Source organism: Salvelinus namaycush, chromosome 15 (genome assembly GCF_016432855.1).
Source record: "Salvelinus namaycush isolate Seneca chromosome 15, SaNama_1.0, whole genome shotgun sequence".
Taxonomy (NCBI): domain Eukaryota; kingdom Metazoa; phylum Chordata; class Actinopteri; order Salmoniformes; family Salmonidae; genus Salvelinus; species Salvelinus namaycush.
This window is the reverse complement of record NC_052321.1, coordinates 33,563,284-33,586,749: the sequence shown is the minus strand read 5'-3', so window position 1 is coordinate 33,586,749 and position 23,466 is coordinate 33,563,284. Positions and strand designations below refer to the sequence as shown.

The following is a 23,466-nucleotide window of genomic DNA, read 5'->3' as shown; positions in this document are numbered from 1 at the left end:
CGTAACGAAGAACGAACGAACAAGTACTGACTACAAACAAAACGAACTCACGATACAGTCCCGTATGGTGCAACAAACACTGACACAGGAAACAACCACCCACAACAATCAAAGTGAAAACACCTACCTTAATATGGCTCTCAATCAGAGGAAATGAAAACCACCTGCCTCTAATTGAGAGCCATATCAGGTCACCCTTAAACCAACACAGAAACACATAACATAGACTACCCACCCAAACTCACGCCCTGACCGTCAAACACATACAAAACAACAGAAAACAGGTCAGGAACGTGACATCACCATTTTAAGCTAAACATTCTGGTCTGTTCCATCAGCCTTATTCATTGATACGGCGTATACCTCCACTACACCACTTTGATGCGCATCAGTGGGGATTAAGAAGTGAGTATACGCAATGCCCACTAAAAAACAAGTAGGTATACAGTCTATACCTGCGTATAACCCCCACTACACCACTGGTGTGTAGCTAGCTATTAACCTGACCTCTCACAGTGAAGGTCCCTGTAGTGAAGCTCTACAGTGCTCTTCGCTAACTGCTAAGTGCTAAATAGCCACATGAGATATCTAACGGCCGTGGCGCTAGGCTCATTAGCGTTATTAGCGTGAAGGTTACAGTGAGTCGATAGGCACACGCTAAGGTTAGGCCTCCCTATAGAGAGGGACCTTGGATAGCTAAACTACGGCTGTGCTTTATTCCGTCCTTTCTGCTATGGTTCACTCCACATGGCAGAGCTGATAGAACTATGGACTGGGTAGGTGAAAGCCAATGAATATGTCAGAATCTAGGCCTGTTGCTTCAAAGTCCTGCATCCCCAGAAGAGGAACTAACTGGGGCCTCTGGTTGCTTTTAGGCTTAGGCACAGATCTAGGACCAGTTTAACCTCCCCAAATCCTGACTTGAGGTAATACTACACAAAACTGACCGTAGATCAGTGTCTAGGGATAATGTGAGTTTATGCGTCCCAAATGGCATCCTATTCCCTATATAGGGCCCATTGGGCTCTGGTAAAAAGTAGTGCACAGGGAATAGGGTCCCATTTGGGATCCACCCTATGAGTGTTAGCATGGCCTTGGTCCCGGTTCAAGCTTAAGGCTAACTGGCTTTCGATGGGAAACGGACATTTTATCCCACAGTTTTTTACACATACAGAATCTGACTGAAAGCTGTAAGCATCTTACAGAGCAAAGCATTGGATTAGCTGGTAGACAGGGGCATATGCTGTTGCTGTTTCACCACTATAAAACTGCATTTACAACTCTCTACTAGCCTGGTCCCTGATCCTCGTGTGCTGTTTCTGCCAACTCCTATGACAATGACCAGAGTTGACGAAACAGCACAAACAGATCTGGCACCAGGCTAACTGTCTATTACTACAACAAGGCTGAAATGTAGCACAATGTTTCCCCATCTAAAGATGTTACTTTTATTTATTTATTTTACCAGGTCACTCATTGAGAATCAAAGCAGTCTTGAGTGTGTCAACTGTAGCACCCTGCAGGTACTTGTCCACACTGACACCATTTTTTTGTTATTTAACCTTTATTGAACTAGGCAAGTCAGTTAAGAACAAATTCTTATTTACAATGACGGGCTACCCCCGCCAAACCCTAACCCCGACGACACTGGGCCAATTGTGCGCCGCCCTATGGGACTCCCAATCACGGCCGGTTGTGATACAGCCTGGAATCGAACCAGGGTCTGTAGTAACGCCTCTAGCACTGAGATGCAGTGCCTTAGACCGCTGCGCCACTCGGAAGCCCACAAAGACAACACTCAAGACGATTGATGTGATTAATGTTTGTTACTGTATGTGACCGGCACCAAACACGTTGTGTACTAACTCTGTCATAACAGCATCATAAACACACCTAGCTAGAGCAAACACTTAGATATGATGTACCACTCACCCCATAGTAGGGAAAGCAGGAGATAGAGAGAGTTGATCAAATGAAAGGCTTTGACCCATAAGGGAGATGGCTAGCCTTTCTGTATGTAATGAACAGACAGGGGAAATAGTGTTTTACTCGCTGGTTAGATTTCATTACATTCCTGGTGGCTTGTTTATAAGTTCACGTTTGGAGGTGTAATTAAATTAAAATGACTGAGTGCCAGGGTCTATAATCTAACTCTACTTTTCCAAATACCTTGGTACATAAACACCCAGCGTGGAGCGTAAAGTATTGCCTCAAGGCCTTCATTCCTTCATCTTCCTGTCGCTCCATTCAAACACAGGTAAACAGTCAGCCAGTCAGGACTTGACTTAAACGGTGGAAAAACAAACAGTGGAATAAAAAGAGAGATCGACGGAGAAACAACATGGGGAGGAGATAGACGGAATATCAAGGCATTGACAAGAAGGTTTCCTAGCAACAAACCTCACTGTTTGACTCCAGGGCCTGGGTGCTCTTTAGCTATATTGGCTTCTTCTGCTGCCTTCCATTGTTTGTTTGTGTATGTGTGTGTGTGTGTTTGTGTGTGTGTGTGTGTGTGTGTGTGTGTGTGTGTGTGTGTGTGTGTGTGTGTGTGTGTGTGTGTGTGTGTGTGTGTGTGTGTGTGTGTGTGTGTGTGTGTGACCAGATCCCTACTGCCTAGAGCTAAAACTAAGCATCATTACCAACACGGACTCAATGATCTTCCACATGGAATATTACATTGAAACCCTTAGAAATGTACCTCCCATTTTTGTGCCTTGTATGGTTTCAGTTGATATCTAAATAACAGAAAAAACTGTTTAGAAGGATGAAAGTTGCTCTAAACCCTCCGTTCTGAAATCAGGATGAATGTGCATTTAGAAACAAGTTCACTTCCACTGGGAAAAATGTCATTTTCAAACAAGGGTAATCAGACTAATACCAGAATGGATGAAAGTAGACTTTGGTTTCATAACTGGGCAGAGACGAGGGAAGATACTACGGACATCCTCCGATGCAAATTAGACAAAGACGATAAAGAGAAAAGGACAGGGGGATGAGAGGAAGACACAAAGAACAAGAGAGAAGGAGAATGACCCATTTCTATCAGAAAGGATATATCGATGCTCATGAGCTCTTTTCCAAGTCACTGTATCCCTGTTACAGGATCATCTCCCTTTCAGCTCATTTTCAATGAACAGTGCATATTCCACCTTTGGTTATTGTGGGGGGGGTTATGAAATAATGGGTTAATGGGTTGGACCAACATTAACAGGCATATTGCAAAGGCTTATGGGGGTTCCCTGAGTATCTTTGTAATTCCAAGCCTGTTTTTACTGTCCTACTAGAATAAGTCTATCCGGTTTCTCCAGGTAAGAACTAGATATTGTTAATCACAGTATCCTGTACAAGTACCCAGACTCCCCCTCAAGGAGGGCAGTGTCCTCTCGGAAACAGAGAGAGTGTGTGTCTTGGGAACCTGGGAACAGGCAGCAGCATTGGTCCTAAGTTGAATGTGAAAGATGCTGACTGACACACACACACCGTAGAGAGGGCGACGGGGCAACCGGTGACATGGCGTGTGTACATTGCGAGTGGTGTGGTAATTGCTCAAACTCCACATCTACCTCACATTCCAGAGATACTTTCCGAGTTTTTATCTAGAACAGTGCCAATCCTAAACAAAACTTGGCTGCAGCTTCACATAAACTCAGCACAAAAAAGAAACGTCCTCTCACTGTCAACTGCGTTTATTTTCAGCAAACTTAGCATGTGTAAATATTTGTATGAACATAACAAGATTCAAACACTGACACATAAACTGAACAAGTTCCACAGACATGTGACTAACAGAAATTGAATAATGTGTCCCTGAACAAAGGGGGGGTCAAAATCAAAAGTAACAGTCAGTATCTGGTGTGGCCAACAGCTGCATTAAGTACTGCAGTGCATCTCCTCCTCATGGACTGCACCAGATTTGCCCATTCTTGCTGTGAGATGTTACCCGACTCTTCCACCAAGGAACCTGCAAGTTCCCGGACATTTCTGGGGAGAATGGCCCTAGCCCTCACCCTCCGATCGAACAGGTCCCAGACGTGCTCAATGGGATTGAGATCCGGGCTCTTCAATGGCCATGGCAGAACACTGACATTCCTGTCTTGCAGGAAATCACGCACAGAACGAGCAGTATGGCTGGTGGCATTGTCATGCTGGAGGGTCATGTCAGGATGAGCCTGCAGGAAGGGTACCACATGATCGAGGAGGATGTCTTCCCTGTAACGCACAGCGTTGAGATTGCCTGCAATGACAACAAGCTCAGTCCGATGATGCTGTGACACACCGCCCCAGACCATGACGGACCCTCCACCTCCAAATCGATCCCGCTCCAGAGTACAGGCCTCGGTGTAACGCTCATTCCTTCGACAATAAACGTGAATCCAACCATCCCCCCTGGTGAGACAAAACCACGACTCGTCAGGGAAGAGCACTTTTTGCCAGTCCTGTCTGGTCCAGCGACGGTGGGTTTGTTCCCATAGGTGATGTTGTTGCCGGTGATGTCTGGTGAGGAGGCCTACAAGCCCTCAATCCAGCCTCTCTCAGCCTATTGCGGACAGTCTGAGCACTGATGGAGGGATTGTAGTCCTTACTCCTGAGGTGCTGACTTGCTGCACCCTCGACAACTACTGTGATTATTATTATTTGACCATGCTGGTCATTTATGAACATTTGAACATCTTGGCCATGTTCTGTTATAATCTCCACCCGGCACAGCCAGAAGAGGACTGGCCACCCCTCATAGCCTGGTTCCTCTCTAGGTTTCTTCCTAGGTTTTGGCCTTTCTAGGGAGTTTTTCCTAGCCACCGTGCTTCTACACCTGCATTGCTTGCTGTTTGGGGTTTTAGGCTGGGTTTCTGTACAGCACTTTGAGATATCAGCTGATGTAAGAAGGGCTATATAAATACATTTGATTTGATTTGAAATTTGATTTGATTGTGCGTTCCTGGTGTAACTCGGGCAGTTGTTGTTGTCATCCTGTACCTGTCCCACAGGTGTGAGGTTCGGATGTACCAATCCTGTGCAGGTGTTGTTACACGTGGTCTGCCACTGCGAGGACTCAGCTGTCCGTCATGTCTCCATGTAGCGTTGTCTTAGGCGTCTCACAGTACAGACGTTGCAATTTATTGCCCTGGCCACATCTGCAGTCCTCATGCATCCTTGCAGCATGCCTAAGGCACGTTCATGCAGATGAGCAGGGACCCTGGGCATATTTCTTTTGGTGTTTTTCAGAGTCAGTAGAAAGGCCTCTTTAGTGTCCAAAATGTTCATAACTGTGACCTTAATTGCCTACCGTCTGTAAGCTGTCTTAATGACTGTTCCACAGGGGCATGTTCATTAATTGTTTATGGTTCATTGAACAAGCATGGGAAACAGTGTTTTCAGGGTCCTGAAAAACGGACGTTTATTTTTTTGCTGAGTTTATAACTCAGTTTATCACATTATAATCACTTACAGGGAAGGAAAAGTATTTCATACGGGCTGTGTGAATACAATGCACAAACAACAATGTACTGAGTAAACTTTGATATTTTTGAATTGGATTGAATAGTTCATTCATTTTGAGACAGGTAAAGAGAGGTAAACTTATATTCAGATAGATACGCTGGTGTCATAAACCTGAAGCATTAGATGAGAGGCCTGGGCTAATCATTCAAAGAGAGACCTTTGTCCCCTGGCCCTGCCTAGCCCTGCAGCCTAACCCTGTGTGTGTGTGTGTGTGTGTGTGTGTGTGTGTGTGTGTGTGTGTGTGTGTGTGTGTGTGTGTGTGTGTGTGTGTGTGTGTGTGTGTGTGTGTGTGTGTGTGTGTGTGTGTGTGTGTGTGTGTGTGTGTGTGTGTGTGTGTGTAGCCTAACCCTACCTAGTAACCCTGTCTTATCTAGCGGCCTCCAGGCAGGAGAGGTTAGCCTGTGAGGTTAGCCTCTCACTCTGTACCTCCTGTGATAGTGGAGTTAAGAGGCAGGAGGGGAGGGAGAGGGAGAGGGAGAGGAGGAAATAAAGACTGTGTGAGTGTGTCAGAGAGAAAGACAGTTTGTGCTGGTTTCTCCACTCTGCGTGTGTCAGTCTCGGCGTTAGCTAGCCCATGCTCAGGGTCCTGTAGTGCTATAGTGGGGTGACGTGATGCTTCATTCACCCATTCACCATGGTGGGGCTTTGAAGAGCCCCCAACCCCTTTGTCCGCAAAACAATAGTGTCGGACAGATGGCCCGGGCAGACCCAAGCAAGACTCTCACACACACACCCCTCTACCCCCTCCAATCCGGTTCAGACAGTGACAGGGGTACAGCTTAACCCCCCCGTAGCTCTGTCTGGGATGATCTAACAGGCTTCTCAATCACAGAAGCCAAAGAATGATGATTAGCTAACAGAACACAGAATCTCTAGACCGAATACTAGCATTTCTACATTTCTATTCGAATACCACACACCTTTCAGGGAGGGTGTGACCGCGGCAGGTAGCCTTGCAGTTAAGAGCGTTGGGCAAGTTACCGAAAAGTCGCTGGTTCGAATCCCCGAGCCGACTAGTTGAAAGTTCTGTTGATGTGCCCTTGAGCAAGGCACTTAACCCTAAATGCTCCTGTAAATCTCTCTGGATAAGAGTGTCTGCTGAATGACTCAAATGTAAAATAGCTACTCTTCAGGTGAGACAGCGAGAAAAGGGGAGGGAGCGATAGAGAAAGAGAGGATGAGACAAAGCCGGTGGGATTAAGAGATTGGTCAGATTAAACCAAGAGGCCAACTGCAGGCTCAGGAGGAGAAGCCAATCTGTTTTTTATTGCTTTCGACTTCCTCCATATTTCAAACCAGACACATGGAATAATCCTAACAAAACTGGGGTTGACCCTAGCAAAACGGGGATTGACCCTAGCAAAATGGGGATTGCCCCTCGCAAAACTGGGGTTGACCCTAGCAAAACTGGGGTTGACTCTAGCAAAACGTGGGTTGACGCTAGCAAAACTGGGGTTGACTCTAGCAAAACGTGGGTTGACGCTAGCAAAACTGGGGTTGACTCTAGCAAATGGCCGCTTCTTGCCCCGTATTTCTTTCCTGCTATACCTGATTCATGGATGAATTGGTTAACTCTCTTTCTCACTCTCTCAAAAACACGTCACTGTCTTCCATTAGCCACTAGTGGAATGCTTGACAACTGATATGAATCAGAATGACCTAAAACAAATCTATAAATAATCCCGTAACAGACAGTCTGTCACATCTAAATGGAGGATTTGGCCCTGGTGACTGCATGGTGAGGTTATTCAACTCATTGACCCTGGTGAGGTAGCTCATCCATCCACATGCTTACATAACAGGCCCTGGCATCCTGTCTGGCTGCAGTGTCTTGTGGAAAGGCCACTCTGAATCAGCCACACCCTCTGGGGTTAAAAGCCAGCAACACCCTCTATAGTACGGTCTGTACCATTCATACTTACAAACTCAAACATACTTCTCATTCATTCACCCTAGCCCTTACTCTCACCTACTCTCTTACCTCCTCTCTCCCTCTTTTGTTCTACCGGTCCTCTGGGATCAATCAACCGGCAGATAATCGTTGGTTGCTATGGCGTTCCCACGACTACCACCTCCTGACCATGAGAGACCAGCCAATCTCAGCCTCCCGCTCCCCTTTGACCCCATTTTCCCTCCAATGAGGTCACTCTCTCCCCATGAGAGAGAGAGAGAGAGAGAGAGAGAGAGAGAGAGAGAGAGAGATTTTGAATGTGGAAAAGAGGTAGAGAAAGAGAGGGATGGGGAAAGATGACGAAAACAAAATGTACCCTTTGAAATTCTATGCCTCCATATGACTAGCTAGCTAATTAATTCAATCTGAGCAGCCCACATTCTACTGCTAGAGAGTGGAAAGTTCCATAACATCCATATATTTCTTTACTTAACGCTGAGTTCATATTTCCTATAGGCCCTCTACAGTACTGTGGCTGCTCTAATAAAGTGAACTATTTCCTAGCTGCCTCAAACTCTACAGGTGTGTGCTCATGTAACGGAATGCTTGGGGATTTGAGAATACACACTGCTTCCTGTTGTAGTGTGACACTAATGAGCGCTGTTGAGAAGAGCTCATGTTGTCACAATGTTTTTGTAGGGTTTCCTGGGTGTGTCCCTTTCACACGGTGATACCCAGTGAAATCCAACTTCCTCTATGGTCTGCGTTGGAATGTGGTGGATCCTGACACGGCAGCTTTTTTGAACACACACAGATCTAGGATCAGAATAGCACTAAGCCAGTGTCTGTTTCACCAACTTTCTTGTGTTATTACTCTGCTAAGTTTTCTTGTGGCTCCCACAATCAATAAAGCAATGTTTCCTGCCATACACCAGAACGGTCTTCCAATAAAGTTGAAATTGTCCAACCTACCATTAGGAAAACATTGCTATAAATGAGCCATTCTGAAAGTATAGAGCGCTCCTGAGAATTGCGATATGAAAAGCAATTGTGATAGTCATATAGTTTCCATCTCAAGAGTCGTGTTTGGATTTAATGGGTTTCAAAATGATAAAAATCAATTTCAATACATTTATATTGCTCCCTCCACTTCCACTGTGAAACAGATGGAAATGAGAAGAGATTCAGTTTCCTCAGTTTGACAGCTCCGGGAAAATGCATGAAGCGATATTAAAACAATATTGAAGTCATAAAATAAATGATTGTGACTTCTGGCAAGGCTCTGATATGAATCTATTATAAAAGTCTTTCAAAACCAAATGTTGTTTAGTTTAAAGGAAGAGTTCCTCTGGAATGGTCTCCGGCGATGCACACACACAAACGCCCGCACGTGCACACATGCAGAGACTCACGCACACACACACACACACACACACACACACACATGTGTGTGGGTAGATAGAGAGGGAAGTGGGTCCGACCAACTAGCTACTTTAAGAGCTGATCAGGTCCTGTTCTGTCAATAAGACTGTAAGTGATGACCACAACCCTTACAAGACCTTAGCGTTACTGCATCGAATCCTGGATCGTGGAGAGAGATAGACAGTAGGAGTTTGAGGAAATAGAGACAGGGGGTTCCTGATCCTTTCTGCCATTTGCACGTCGCTTTTCTCTGATCCTTGATCAACACTCCTATTCTGAGACCCTTTATGAATACAGATCCTGATGATCTATCACTGTCTCACCGAGCCTGCCCAAGTCTCAGTGTCTCGTCTGGGTCCACAAGACGCCAACTAAAGGCAAAAACACCCCAGTAATCTGCAACCCAAGCCTCCAGCCTCCCCGTTGGCTCTCACTCCATGTCCATCTGTCCAACCCAGACCTTCCACATGCAGACACTGTGGGCTGAGACCAGCGTGTGTGTGTGTGTGTGTGTGTGTGTCCAATTACTGGCCAAGGGAAAACCATAGAGTGGCCCTCTACAATCAATCAGTCAATACACACCTTGTTTTCTCAATCTGCATGGTTTAAATTAAAGAGGTTACTCACCCTTCAGAGGGTAAACATCCTTACCCTGTCTTTCATTGGCTCATACATACCCACAAAGGTCTTCCTTATTCAGTGTCATTATCACAACAACAGAGACAAGCGCGTTCGCTTCTCTCCCTGGGCTATAAATCATTCTAAGCAGACGGAGCACTAGCCATGCTAGCAGTAACAATAACACATGCATACATGCACAGGGCCAAGAGGCAGTTCGTTCACATAAACAAGAAGTAGAATCTCAGGGGAGTCGAACTGAAACCGATCCATTCATCCATCCATTCATCCATCCATTCACTGGGACGGGAAACCCAAGCTCCTCCGTCAACAAATACACAGCCTTCCTCAATGTAAACAAATTACCCCGCTTTGTCTGTGGAATAACAAGCTATATTTGGACCGGACAGCCAAATAACAGGCTTATCACACTTCAATTACCAAACTGAAGATAAACCAAATTAAACTTTTATTCAGATAGTCTTATATAGTAAATATATGTTGACAAATGTTGACAACCCCCCCCCCCCCCCATCTAGGTCCTCTGCCCCAGAAAATGTTCTGGACATTGTGTCTTTCAATTGTTTACAAAACTCCAAGAGAACTCTATAACCATCTAAGATGTGTATTTCTCCCTCTACAAGTGTTCACAAGGTTGCAGTCCCCAGTCTATTGTTAGTGGCTGTCTGAGCTGGGAATGGACAGGTCAATTACTGGGTGTTGTGGCAGTCAACACCAGACCAGCCAGGCTGTTTCTGCATCCCAAAAGGCACCCTAGTCCCTTTATATTGCACTATTTTTGACCAGGGCCCATATGGCTCTGGTCAAAAGCAGTGCACTATATAGGGAAGAAAGTGACATTTGGGATGGCCCACTCTGTATGTGTGTGAAGGGAGTGAAAACAGACAGTGTAACGAGGGCGCTGAGAGTCGGGAAGCAAGTTCAGGGAGTGAGTGTTTTAATATATAAAATAAACAATAACCACGAAACAAAACGCACCGACATGAAAGCAGAGCCAATAAGACCTGAGGAAAGAACCAAGGGGAGTGACAGACATAGGGAAGATAATCAAGAAAGTGATGGAGTCCAGGTGAGTGTCATGAGGCGCTGGGGCGCGAAACGATGGTGACAGGTAATAATCAGCAGCCTGATGACCTAGAGGCCGGAGAGGGAGTAGACGTGACAGACAGATAGATTATTGTGTTCTTTATACGGCGAGGTCTGAACAGCAGGGAGTCAGCTGGAACTCTGAGAACCTCGGACTCAGTGAAAAAAAAAAAACACTGAGGTAAAGCATGGCTACAATAAGACAGGGTTGGTTGACTCCTACTCTTCACTGTGTGTCTCTTCAACTAGAGCTTGTGAGGGTCTGCTGGTCTACAGTGTGTTACAATGAAAGAAAGATCATGTTTTTAAAAATGTTTCTTTCCATCAACTTCTTCCCGTGCACATAGCAGCAATTATGGACACCTAGGACACGCATACTGTACCTGTAGATATAGATCGGTGTACCCACATTGCTACATTCAGGAAAACCAGCTCACAACCTCAGCAGTTCTGATTAATTTATTCCGGAATCAGAATTCCGGGAAAACAACATCTGCTTTTGGTTTGTTCCGTTGGTTCCAGAACGTTCCATAGATGTTTGGCAGCCGGATTAGCTTTGATCTCCGTCGCAGTTTCATGTTACTGACCCAAAAACGCATGACTAAACAGGTAGTGACATGGTGTATTATACAACACAGACAGACATAGCTGTGACCTGGGTACGGATGACCTGGTGAGTATTGGGGTATAAATTATCCCAGTAGGCCATTCTCTCACTGAGGCGTGGGGATTACATGGTCACACGAGATATATGGCTTCCTGAAAGAGGGACACGGGATTCAATGTGGGCATCCCAAATTACACCCTATTCCCTATATAGCGCACTACTTTTGACCAGAGCTGGAGCACTATATAGGGAATAGGGTGCCGTTTGGGACACAGGCTATGACTCCTCTAGATCTCATGGGATCTTAAAGGATCCCAACAACCAGGAATGAGCAACATGACCAACAAACACTCTAAAGGCTTCATACTCATTTGAGATCTGTGCTCATACCTTTTGTGTGGAAATAATACATTGATGTCAACAGGAGATTTGAATGAAAATGTCAGTTATGTGCATGGTTCTTAAATAAAGATTCAGACCCCAACTCCTGCACCAGTCAAAAGGCTGAGGAGCTAAGCCAAGCTAACAGTTTCCAGATCCTCAGCCTCTATAATAGTCATCTGGTTTAATGGCATGTTAGAAAATAGCTTGTCTGGAGATCGTCTTTCTAACCCCTCTAAGTGTGCCCTAACCCCTCTAAGTGAGCCCTAACCCCTCGTAAACAGAGATCAAGTGGTCGGCGGGCTGGAGACCTGGACCTCTCTCTACCGCTGCTGGGGAATCCAGGAGATCCCATACACAGGGCTGACGGGGCGGCCCTGTCCCGAGGGGCAACCCGACTCTCTCTCTCCCTCTCTCTCTCTCTAGCCATGGGGAGTGGGGGCTGAAACATCATCTGAAAGTTGAAATAGGACCCAAACCCCAATACGACCCCAAATGGGATGGCAGATTGAGCACCATCCATCCCTAGGTTGGCTGGCTGGGAGGTCTGAATGTTCTCATTCCTAGCCACCTTTTTTCTGGAACGTTCTCCTGTTTGAAATGTTCATGCCTGTAACTGACGATTCATTCCACAATGACTTACAAGAAATTTGACTGTCGTAAAACAATAACAGACACACCTTGGGCCTGCAGTGTGCACATAAACACAAACACACACATCAAAGAGGGCCGCTACTGTTACAGCATTTTTTACACTAGACTGGCTGGGTGGATAGTGCGACAGATTTGAAAAGCTTTTCATTTTATTGCTGTGTCTGGATGTGTATTGACTTTCCCACTAAGCCTAATCGCTGTGGGTTTTCGAGTTATTTACAGTGCTAAGTGCTAAGGTGGGCTAAGTGAGTCCTGAGAAAAACACACTCAAATTCAAAAAATCTATAATTCTGTTCAAAACCAATAATGACATGTACAGAAATAAATATGTGTTAGATCAATCCACACATGCTGTATGTAAGTTCTGCGCACACGCACACGTACCCGCACACACACACACACACACACACACACTATTTTGAGTCTGCCATGTTAATCAGTGTGACCATGTTCACCATGTTCTTATAGAGGATCACAATTCAACATCATGATGAGTATCATTCGGCTGGACAACAACATCTGATTTAGGATAAATACGTCTACTGTAGATGAGGCCCATAAATAGACATCCATCCACATATGTTTCATAGAAATCCAAAAATGGTTTATTCTAAAGGATTGACAGGATTAACAGTGCCATGCTTCACAAGAAAACATACACTAGGATTACAGTGTTTACTGTTGATAGTTCACGCCAGGCCTTGGTCAAACACATTATGTACGAGAAAGGATTTGAGGTGCCATGGATTAAACCCTCTCTTTCTCCATCCCAGCCAGCCAGAGATAGACAGTCACCACTCAGGCCTGAGTTACGTCCAAGCCCCTCTCAGTCAGGCCTTTTGTTCTCTCTCTCTCTCTCTCTCTCTCTCTCTCTGCCTCTCTCTCTCTCTCTGCCTCTCTCTCTCTCTCTCTGCCTCTCTCTCTCTCTCTCTCTGCCCCTCTCTCTCTCTCTCTGCCTCTCTCTCTCTGCCCCTCTCTCTCTCCGCCTCTCTATCTCTGCCTCTCTCTCTGCCTCTCTCTCTGCCTCTCTCGCTCCCTCTCGATTTTGCAGCGTCCAGGCTGTGGGAACCAAAGTAAGGGTGGGGGGAGAAGGGGAGGGGCACTGAGTGCAACAGGCAGAGAAAGGGGGTTCAGGGTTCGGACGGAGATTGAGAACAAGTGCAACAGGAAGAGTGAGGAAAAGTAAAAGAGAAAAAGAGGGGGTGAGAGAGCGGGAGTGAGAGCCTGACAGGGAGTGAGAAGAAGCGCAACAGGGGAAGAGCGAGAGAAGAGAGAGAGAGAATAAATGACAGTAAATAAGTGAGTGAGCGAGTGAAAGAAAGAAAGAAAGACCCATTGATCAAAGTTTGGGGGTGGTGGTGGAGGAGGAGGAGGGCAGCTGGGAAGCAGGACACAGAAACTGAACACAACAGAGACGGCTGAACAAAGACCTCCACAGCCCCATACGGCCCCATCCACAGAACTATACACACAGCACCACACACAGCCCCCAATCCCGGCTCTACACTACCTGATCAAACATTGTCATCATCCAGGGAGTGAGCCAAGGCCCGAGACAGGGTAAAACCAAACACACACAGAGCCGTACCACAGAGCGCACAGCTTTGCACCGCAAACTATTTAGACTGTCTAATCACCTCAAAGCGGTGTGATGTACACAGAGTTATCCAGTTATCCATTAGTTGGACCGCACCCCTTCCTGACGACGGGCATTCTTGTTAAGTTTATTATTCCTGATTATAATTATGAAATTATTTTAAAAAACTTGTAAATAACCTAAAATAAGTGTGTATATACCGTATAGCATCAATAGAACCAAAAAAAGTGGATGAAGTGAAATTCCCATACTGTAGAGGCAACAAAAAAGAGCAAGATGGTGGGAGAAAGAACCCCTTTCAGAGAGAACCTTGTTCAGTCTCACATGAGAACTACAGTAAGCTTTTAGCCCAGTGGTATACTTAAATAAACATAGAAGCGGTGTCCTTGCTGATTGACTAGCACCTACAGTAGATTGTAAATAGCAAGCTATCTGCTTAAGTTCTCGAGATAATCGATCTCTGTCAAGGGAGGAGCTGGTTTTTACATATTGTGTATATTTATTCATTCTGAACACTGTTTGTTGGAAATATCAATTCTTGCAATTTTTTGGCAGAAAACGTACTTTTATGTTCGCTAGCTGGACAGGCAAACACAACTTGTGTACTATCTCTGTTGATCACGTCTGCCAATCACGTTATCCGTATCTAAGGTAGTAGACAGCTGGTGACAGCTCGAGAGAGAGAGAGAGAGAGAGAGAGAGTGTAACGGCGTTCCTCCTCCTCTTCATCCGAAGAGGAGGAGCAGGGATTGAACCAAAATGCAGCGTTTGAATTCGACATAATATTTATTTACAAAACGGAAAAACACGACAACACTTTAACAAACTACAAAACAAATAAACGACGTAGACAGACCTGGACGACGAACTTACATGAAACACGAAGAACGCATGAACAGGAAAACTGACTACATAAAAGAACGAACGTACAAACAAACCGAGACAGTCCCGTGTGGCGCGACAAACACAGACACAGGAGACAACCACCCACAAACAAACAATGTGACACCACCTACCTTAATATGATTCTCAATCAGAGGAGATGAAAACCACCTGCCTCTAATTGAGAACCATATTAGGTACCCATTAACCAACATAGAAACAGAAAACATAGACTGCCCACCCAAACTCACGTCCTGACCAACTAACACATACAAAAACTAACAGAAAACAGGTCAGGAACGTGACAGAGAGAGAGATATCCGTCTGACAATCTGCTATTAGGTCAAGTATTATTTATTTTTTTGTCATCGAACTATTTAGTTATATTAACGTGATACCATCAATGCAAGCTGTGAAACAACTCCCAACTTAGAACGCAGCAACCTTAGTAATGTAGCTAGCTTCTAGTTAGCTAGCTAGATAACAACAAGTTGATGTGTTACTAGCTAGCAGGAGCAGATAGCGCTTTATCGTTAGCTAGCATGTCTTTCCAGGACAAGGAGCGTTTTTAGCTAGCAGTTTATTCCAAGTCATAATTTAAAACTACAAAAATCTATACGACAGGTAGTGTAAAACTAATATAGTCATCAAGGTGGGACCCACTAATTTCATTCATACTGACGAAATGCCACATAATCCAGCTCACAAACTACATTATTGTGCTGTGATGATTTATTGTATTCATTCTTGTCTCTCACTTTTGTCTCACATGATCTAGTCAGCTCTCCTGTGTCCTGCTCCCAGAGATCAACCAAGTGCTATTCACCAAGCATGGGCTGATTCACTCACCTGTGAGGACAACCATCCTACTGCAGTTTGAACTAGGCCTGCCGTCACTATTCAGACATTAAGACAACATATGCATTTGCCTGTTTTCTTTGTGGGTTTTGTCTGACACATTCTCATGCATTGTAGAGTTGAAGAACACCAACTACAGATACACATGCATGTTTGAGCATGTTGAAGACTAAATTCAATGTAGAATCAGTTTAACAGGTGGCAAACAGATTAATTGACTCTTGTAACATACAGTGGTGATAATTATATTGTCTCCATCAGGAGCCCAGGTGTTTGCCATAGATGGTAGAGTTCTCATCTCTGGACCACACAAGCTTTAGATTGCATTATGCTAAGGCTTTTGTTTCTCTCTACATCGGTCAGCTACATTGGTAACCAGGGTGGGATCCTTTCGATACGCCTATGGGGCCTGGGCACGCAAATGCTCCTAGAGAGAATACTGAAGCATTCGTTGATGATAGTTGTATAGTCTCCATCAGAGGCCCGGGCTTTTGGCATCGATGGTAAAGCTCTCATTTCTGGACTGTAACACTGTAAGATTGTGCCCTCCATGGCACTTGAAATACATTGATTGGTAAGTTACACTAGATTTAGATACTTCAAATACTGCCTGAGACACCTTTGCTATTTGTCTCCATACACATTAAATGGTGAAACACTATTTGTGACGGTGTTCTTTGTTCGAATGTATTTGCATGAAACGTACATTGTGGAAAACATGCCAGTGTCACCTAGTGTTGATTTTTCAGTGTGACATTTCTAGTGTTGATTCAGGTGTTAAATGAACTCTGTAAGTGTAAAATGAACATGGATTGGTGCAAAAGAACCCCAGTGTTGGTGTTAGTAACCAGTGTTAAACCTAAACCACGCCCATCACTATTTCCCTGCATACTCTATTTCAGGTTGATTTGTGTTTCTTGTTTGTTTCAATATCTCTGTTTTTACGTGTACATTGATTGATTATTTCATATTATGCTACTCACATATAAAAAACGGATTTTTCTAAACTAATTCAATTTGTTACTTGGACTTATTGCACCCGTTACTGAAATGGTTGTTCCAATTTAGATCGTTTTGGTAAACTCCTGTTTTAGACTTCCCTGCCAGGCAGTCATTCTGGAAACAAATTGTGAGTGAATAAACATTTTAAATGTTGGCTAGCCAACTCTGGCTGGATCCCAATAGGAATTACACATCACTTTTCAAGCCAGCATAATGTGACTTGCAGGTAAACCTAGGATCTCAAAATAAGGCCTTATTAAATAATTGTATTGTGTTGAATAATTACATTTTAATGAAAGCTATTTGTTCAGGATCTCACTTGGAGAAGGCCACAAGACAAAAAAAAGACTGCAACCACTCTACAATTCACCAGAAAGGCAATGCACTCTGGGAAATACAAAAATAAGGCTTTACACTAAGCGGCGTGTTCATTTAACACTGAGAAGTGTGGATCTGTATAGACACAGGACCATAGTTCTGGCTATTTTTTACATCTTAGAAGCAGGCCATTGGCTGCCTTCATCACAAGGGGTATCTACAGGAGTTCTGATTGGTTCCAAGTTTATTCAGTTTGCAAATTTGCCTGAGCAGACAGTGTTGAAATATACTTTTTCTGAGAAAAGGTGCATGAATTAAAGGTGCAACAAATTTGACAATAAACATAAGAATATTTCATTGTCATATACAAAAAGATGTACTCCTCCCTCGACCGATCAGCTTCACTGTTTTCAGCATCTGCCCAGAGACCTTCATTTAACTAGGTAAGTCAGTTAAGAACAAATTCTTATGTACAATGACAGCCTAGGGACAGTGGGTTAACTGCCTTTTTCAACAGCAGAATGACAGATTTGTACCTTGCCAGCTCGGGGATTCGAACTAGCAACCTTTCGGTTAGAGGCCCAACGCTCTAACCACTAGGCTGCCTGCCACACCTATATGATGAACTCACAAAAGTATATACACACAAACACAAACGGCGTGCCAGATAAGTGGGATGTACAGTATATCACAGACACATACACAACTATAAGAGGACCGGCTGCCACTTTAAGATGATAATGGTGTATATCACACACACACAGCTGTGAGAAAGCTTCCGTTGCCCGGGCCTTTTCCTCTGATGCAGCGGTGGAATTAATCTTGGGAATTTACAGTCAGGACTAATCTCAACAAGTGGGCTCTCTCATCTTACATATCCCCACGCACACACACGCAAACAAGAGAGGCTAAAACTGCAACTGAAACAGCCCTCCCACATGGTCCGGCTAGTAAATAAAAGCAGCGGGTAAAACTGACAGCGACACAGTAGCACCTCCTTCCCCTCAGCCTCAGTGGCTGATTTAATAGGCCAGAGAGCACAGGGAACCAATAAACAGGCTATAACTCTTTGATTGACAGCCACAGGCCATCCCACAAGGACCTCTGCATCGCGGAGAGAGAATGCTGGAGGTGAAGCATCAGCCTTGGTCGGGATAGAAGGTCAACAACATATGAGTGACAAGGACTGACTGACTCTTGACCAGCAGAGAAAGAAAACAATTAGGTTATTACAAGTTATGACATGGTTAAACAACATCTAACCATGTAATAACGCAATAATAACTAGGTAAATAGCTTAGTTGAACATTAAATGTTAATTACTGTCTATACATGTTTGACAGGTAGGACAAGCCAGTGCTGAACCATACCATAGGTTTTGGCTCTGTGACAATGAACCAATCAGAATTCACCAGCCAGCCAGGAGCTGAGCAGCTTGTGCCAAAACCAGGCCACATTATTATTCACGCAACAGTGGCACTATGATCAATACAGTTTGTCCATCAGAGTATTCAATAGCAAAGGCCCCATGCAGGACTGTATGCCCACACTAACAATTGCTTTGTCATAGCGACCACCAGCCATTTCACACATTATATGCGTCCCAAATGGCACCCTATTCTCGATGGGAACAGGTTGCCGTTTTGGACACATTGGGCTCTGGGCAAAAGTAGTGCACTGTGTAGGGAATAGGGTGCTATTTGGGATGCGACACATTGATTAGCCTTAACCGCATGGACAAAAGAGCCACACATAAGGGCATACTGCTTCAGTATTGTCTGTACTGTAGCTGTATTGATGTGATGCATTGTCCAGCCAACTGTCCTCACTGTAGCATATGAGTTTATCATCTGGTGAAAAGGGGGGTTTGAGGGAGTAGGGACTCGGGAGTAGGAGTATTGGACAGATAGGATAGAGGTAGTTTAGGACGAGGGAGTGGAAGGTGAGTGGATAGTGATAAGTGCATATCTAAGATAAGATAAAGACTTTAGCTGGTTGATAGGAAGGATCCATTAGTAGACTGGGTCATTTCAACTCTTCAACAAAGAGCTAGATTTCTATGAAGTTAAACAGGCCTTGTCTAAAAGTTGAACACAGTTTGACTGCTATGAGGCCTGGCCTGGGTCCTACTTAAAATGTCAGCAGATGGACAGTTTGCAGAGCTCAGTCAGTGGGTTCTGTATTGATTTGAACAAGGTGACTTACTGAGGCGACTTAGCACCTTGCCCTGCTGCTCGCTGTGAGGAGGGCGTTAGTTAGAGTGCGTCCCAAGTGACACCTTATTCTCTATATAGTGCATTACATTTGATCAGAGCCTTATGGATCCTGGTCAAATGTAGTGCACTATAAAGGGAATAGGACGCCATTTGGGACACAAACGTAGTTAAATAATCCTCATTAGGTCTGCCATGCAGCACAGAGTTGAGGTAATTAGAGACGCCATCTGTCCAGGACAAGGACCGTTACCGTCAACACTGTCACCATCAACACTTTCAACATGACGGTGGCCATCTTAGTCTCGAGGAACCAAACACCATGGCTGTGTCCCTGATGGATACGTTTGTGACACCATCTGTGACTCCTCTCAGTAACACCATCACGTGACCCCTTAACCACAAAAGTCAATTGACAAAAACAATCAACAAAGTCCCTATGGATACACTATGAAGTGTAGCTTCAGTGTAACTACCCGTTTCATTATGAAACGACCTTCTTCAAATATGTATGATATATTGCAGGCATTAGTGTTTTATTGTATGTTTCCTGGTACCCGCTCACTACTTAGCTAGCACACATGTGTTCAAAGTTTGTGTCTTCTGCTTATCTCTCTCTAGTGTGTAGGGCCCTCCAGACTGAAAAAGAGAGACACCAGTGTGTGTGTGTATCTGGTAACCCACAGTACAGGAGAACTGCTGTGCTGGCATTTCACACCGTGACCATGTGTTTAATGGTTCCCCTACAAACCGGAGAGCAATCATCCCCTCGAGCCGTGCAGCGAGGGGTGTGTGTGTGTGTGTGTGTGTGTGTGTGTGTGTGTGTGTGTGTGTGTGTGTGTGTGTGTGTGTGTGTGTGTGTGTGTGTGTGTGTGTGTGTGTGTGTGTGTGTGTGACACCTCTAAACCAACTCTGCAGAGGTTCCTGAACCTGAACCATCATCCACCTATCCATCAACATCCATCACGTTCAACACACTCTCAAACACTCTTGTGAATACTAGCTGCAACTATTAAAGTGATGCTCCAGAGCTTTTATATCATTTCAGCCAGTAGTTTTGAAAGTAGTGCTTACAAGCCAAAACGGGTCTTCGAAAATTGTGCACAATTGTGTACTACGTGATTGTGATATGTTAAGTCCTGCAAAAAAATATATAGATATAATTTTAATTTTTAGTGCAATTCGAATGATATGTTACGAATTCCAATTAATACAATATGTAACGAATTTGTAAGTGCTTAAGATCCCGGAATTCATCTTTAACTTCTTCTAGTGAGTAAAATGATATAGGAACCTCAATAATACCCATTTTATTTCCTCTCTCTACTAATCATGACTGCCTTCCATCAAATCTTGTCAAGCATTTTCCTTGAAGTACCTTCGTGGACAGGATGTGTGGAAAGGTGTGAGAATGAGGAAATTCACCGGAATTACCCACATCCACATACTTTCACATCCCTTATCTACCACTCATCACTAACAGCACTGTAAAATTCCTCTGGACCCGTCAGACCAGTGTTATTACTATGTAACAGGGCATGACAGGCAGGCCTAGTTAACTTTTCAAGGAGATGTTTAAGTATAGTATACTAGCTGACAAAACAGACAAATAAGCATCTTACACATTTCACATTAGGTTGCACTGCAAATGAGTGTCTTGTGACAGAGGACACAGGGCAAAATGTGGTTCTAGGTGCCTGCCGAGATTAGATTGAAATGCTGAGCGCAATCAAAGGCGGGGTTGGACATTGTTTTAAAGACTTTTCAGGTTTTGTGGAGTTTTCTGACTCACAGGCCAGAAGGTCATACATGGCCTGGGCGTGTCCCTGGCCTGACTCCTTTCTGAAAGGACTGTTTTTATCATGTCTCTGGAACACAGATGTCAGACAGGTGTGAGTGAAGGGCATCAGTATGACAAGTGGGGTGGTAAAATTATATTCCCTAATCCCTATATAGTGCACTACAAGGCTCTGGTCAAAAGTAGCCCTAATGTATCGTTTTTGGATAGGGCTTCAATTCACACCTCCAAGTAACTTGTGTTCTTGGCTATAGACATATTAAACTCTCATTCACTTTCTCGACTCACACACCCAGCTAGGGTAGATTCCTAATGGCTCATGTCTCATATGTAGGCTATAAAATATATAATCTCAACCATTTATGAATGTTAGGCCTATAACAAACTAAAGATGTAGCCTATAAAATGAAGATCCTCATCATCATCAATATTAAGGGGAACATTGGGGATCTTGTGGCACTCTGTAGATAGAATCACCCACAGATATCCTAGAATTCATAGGATTCTATATGTACATTCATTATTCTATGGACTCACCATTCAGTCCATTAGGGATGCGCAGGTGGATGTGTGACGCCAGCGATAGGTCGTCCATAGACCTCCGCAGGGATGCTATTTTCCCCTCGTTTGGCTTGTGTATGTGGTTGTTGTGGTGGTCAGGACTACCGGCGCTGCCGGTGCTGGAGGTACTGCTCCCGTCCCCGACGTCCCTAACGGTTCCCGTGCCCCCGTTCAGGTTGGTCAGGCTGGACTGGGAATCTATAGAGCTCCGTGACCCGGCTCCGTTCCTCTCCTCATCCAGCATCAGAATGATCTCTTTCAGTTCCAGGTTCTCCCGCATCACAGAGTCCTGGTTGGCTTCCAGATCCTTCAGCTTCTGATGGTACACCCCGAAATCCTTCCACATCGATCCGGCGGTGTAGCGGCCGAAGCGTTGCCACTCCCGGGACAGCTTCTTGCCCTTCTGTCGGTCGTCGTCCAGGAAACAGCAGAGCTCCCGGAGCTCGTGGTTATCATCCTGAAGCTTCTGGTTGATCTCTTTGAGGCTGCGGATCTCGTGGAGATGGACCTGTAGTCTCCGGTTCACATCTTTCATCATGTTCCCGTGCTCCACCATTAAGTACATTTTCTCGTTATCCGTTTTCCGTAGCCTCCTGATCAGCTCGTCTTTGCCGAGCCTAGAGAGCTCCTCGCCGGAGAGCTTGCTCAAGTCATCCCGCAACGGTCCGCCCGGGGCATTTTTGGCCATGTTCCCCTCCTGATGTTGCGCTATATGGGTGAGTTCGATTTACAGTGTCCGAATCTATAGGATGTCTAACCGAGCCTCAACGGTGACTTTGTAAAAGAAAATCAAATCCATGATAGATGAAATTATTCCAATGCGACATGAAGGGTAAAGATTAATTCAACACTGGGCAGGAATGTGGAGCCTAATAAAATCGCCTTGGAGCTAAGCAGGTGACCCAAATTGGCAGGCAAGCAGGCAGGCAACAGAACCGTGGATAATCCCCTTGTAAAATTCAGCAAAATCGCAAAAAGCAGTTTTTCGTTTTCATCCCGGTAACTCCTCTCTGAGACGCCTTACTCGCTTTTACGCACTGGACAGACGCGGAGAGAGGCGGTCTTCTTGGACACCGGATTCACCAACCACAGACTGGGAAGGATCTCCCACAGCCTCGCTGATCGTCAACAAGCGCTGCGTAAATCCGTGATGTCAGAGGTCGTGTGTGTCCACAGCACAGGCTTGCTTTCAGCCAGGCAATATTCAAAAGAAAGTTCCAGAAATGTTCCAATTAGGCAATCCCGCGGACGAGCTCGTATATAAATTCCTAATTTTCAAGTAAGCCGAAAGTGCACTATATGGATACATTATAGTATTCTCATTAAATGTTGTCCTCCATCATGGCAGTCAGGTTGGAATCTGATGGATTAAACTCGCCCTCTCCTCTCCTCATCCTGTGGCAGCTTCGAGTTTAACGCCTCGATCACACCGAGAGTGAATGCATTTTGGTACACCAGAGGGACATTCATTTCCAATGGAACGCTGCGTTTTCCTTACAGCATTGCGTTGCAGAGGCAGTTGCAGTGCGTTCTGTGTGGTGAACACATTACGCTTACCAATCAAACACACCGACAGCGTCATTGCGCCAAATAGTACACAGCATCATCTGGATATGTGTGCAACAACAGTTCAACATTCACCTTCTGCTACCATTTCTGTCAAGCCGTCTACTCATACAGTTTGACTCATATGTTCGATAAATCCTATTTATGCACCTCACTGAACGCACTGCAACTGCCTCTGCAACGCAATGCTTCAAGGCAAACGCAGCATTTCATTGGAAATGAATGTAATTTTGGTGTCCCAAAATGCAATTTTGCTGTCGGTGTGTTCTAAGTGTTAGATTTATCAAATGTATGTGACAAACTGTATGCATAGACGGCTTGACAGAAATGGTAGCAGAAGGTGAATGTTGAATTTTTCTTGCACACATCTAGATGACGCTGAGTACTATTTTGCGCAATGACACTATCATTAAATACACTCTTATTAATTCATTTTTTTAAATATAAATGTGGTAATGTGTTATTATGTTCCACATGGATGGAAATAATAGA

The 23,466-nt window shown here is 44.6% G+C and overlaps 1 protein-coding gene across 1 annotated transcript in view; it reads right to left on the bottom strand.

The window, feature by feature from the left end:
* The window catches only part of ccdc85ca (coiled-coil domain containing 85C, a), a 49,638-nt gene extending 27,188 nt beyond the window's left edge, over positions 1 to 22,450 (bottom strand). The window contains exon 1 of the mRNA XM_039009010.1: positions 21,385 to 22,450. Coding sequence (XP_038864938.1) covers positions 21,385 to 22,096 — 712 coding nt within the window. The 5' untranslated portion in view covers positions 22,097 to 22,450. The remainder of the gene's footprint in view (positions 1 to 21,384) is intronic.
* Between the last annotated feature and the right edge of the window lie 1,016 nt (positions 22,451 to 23,466).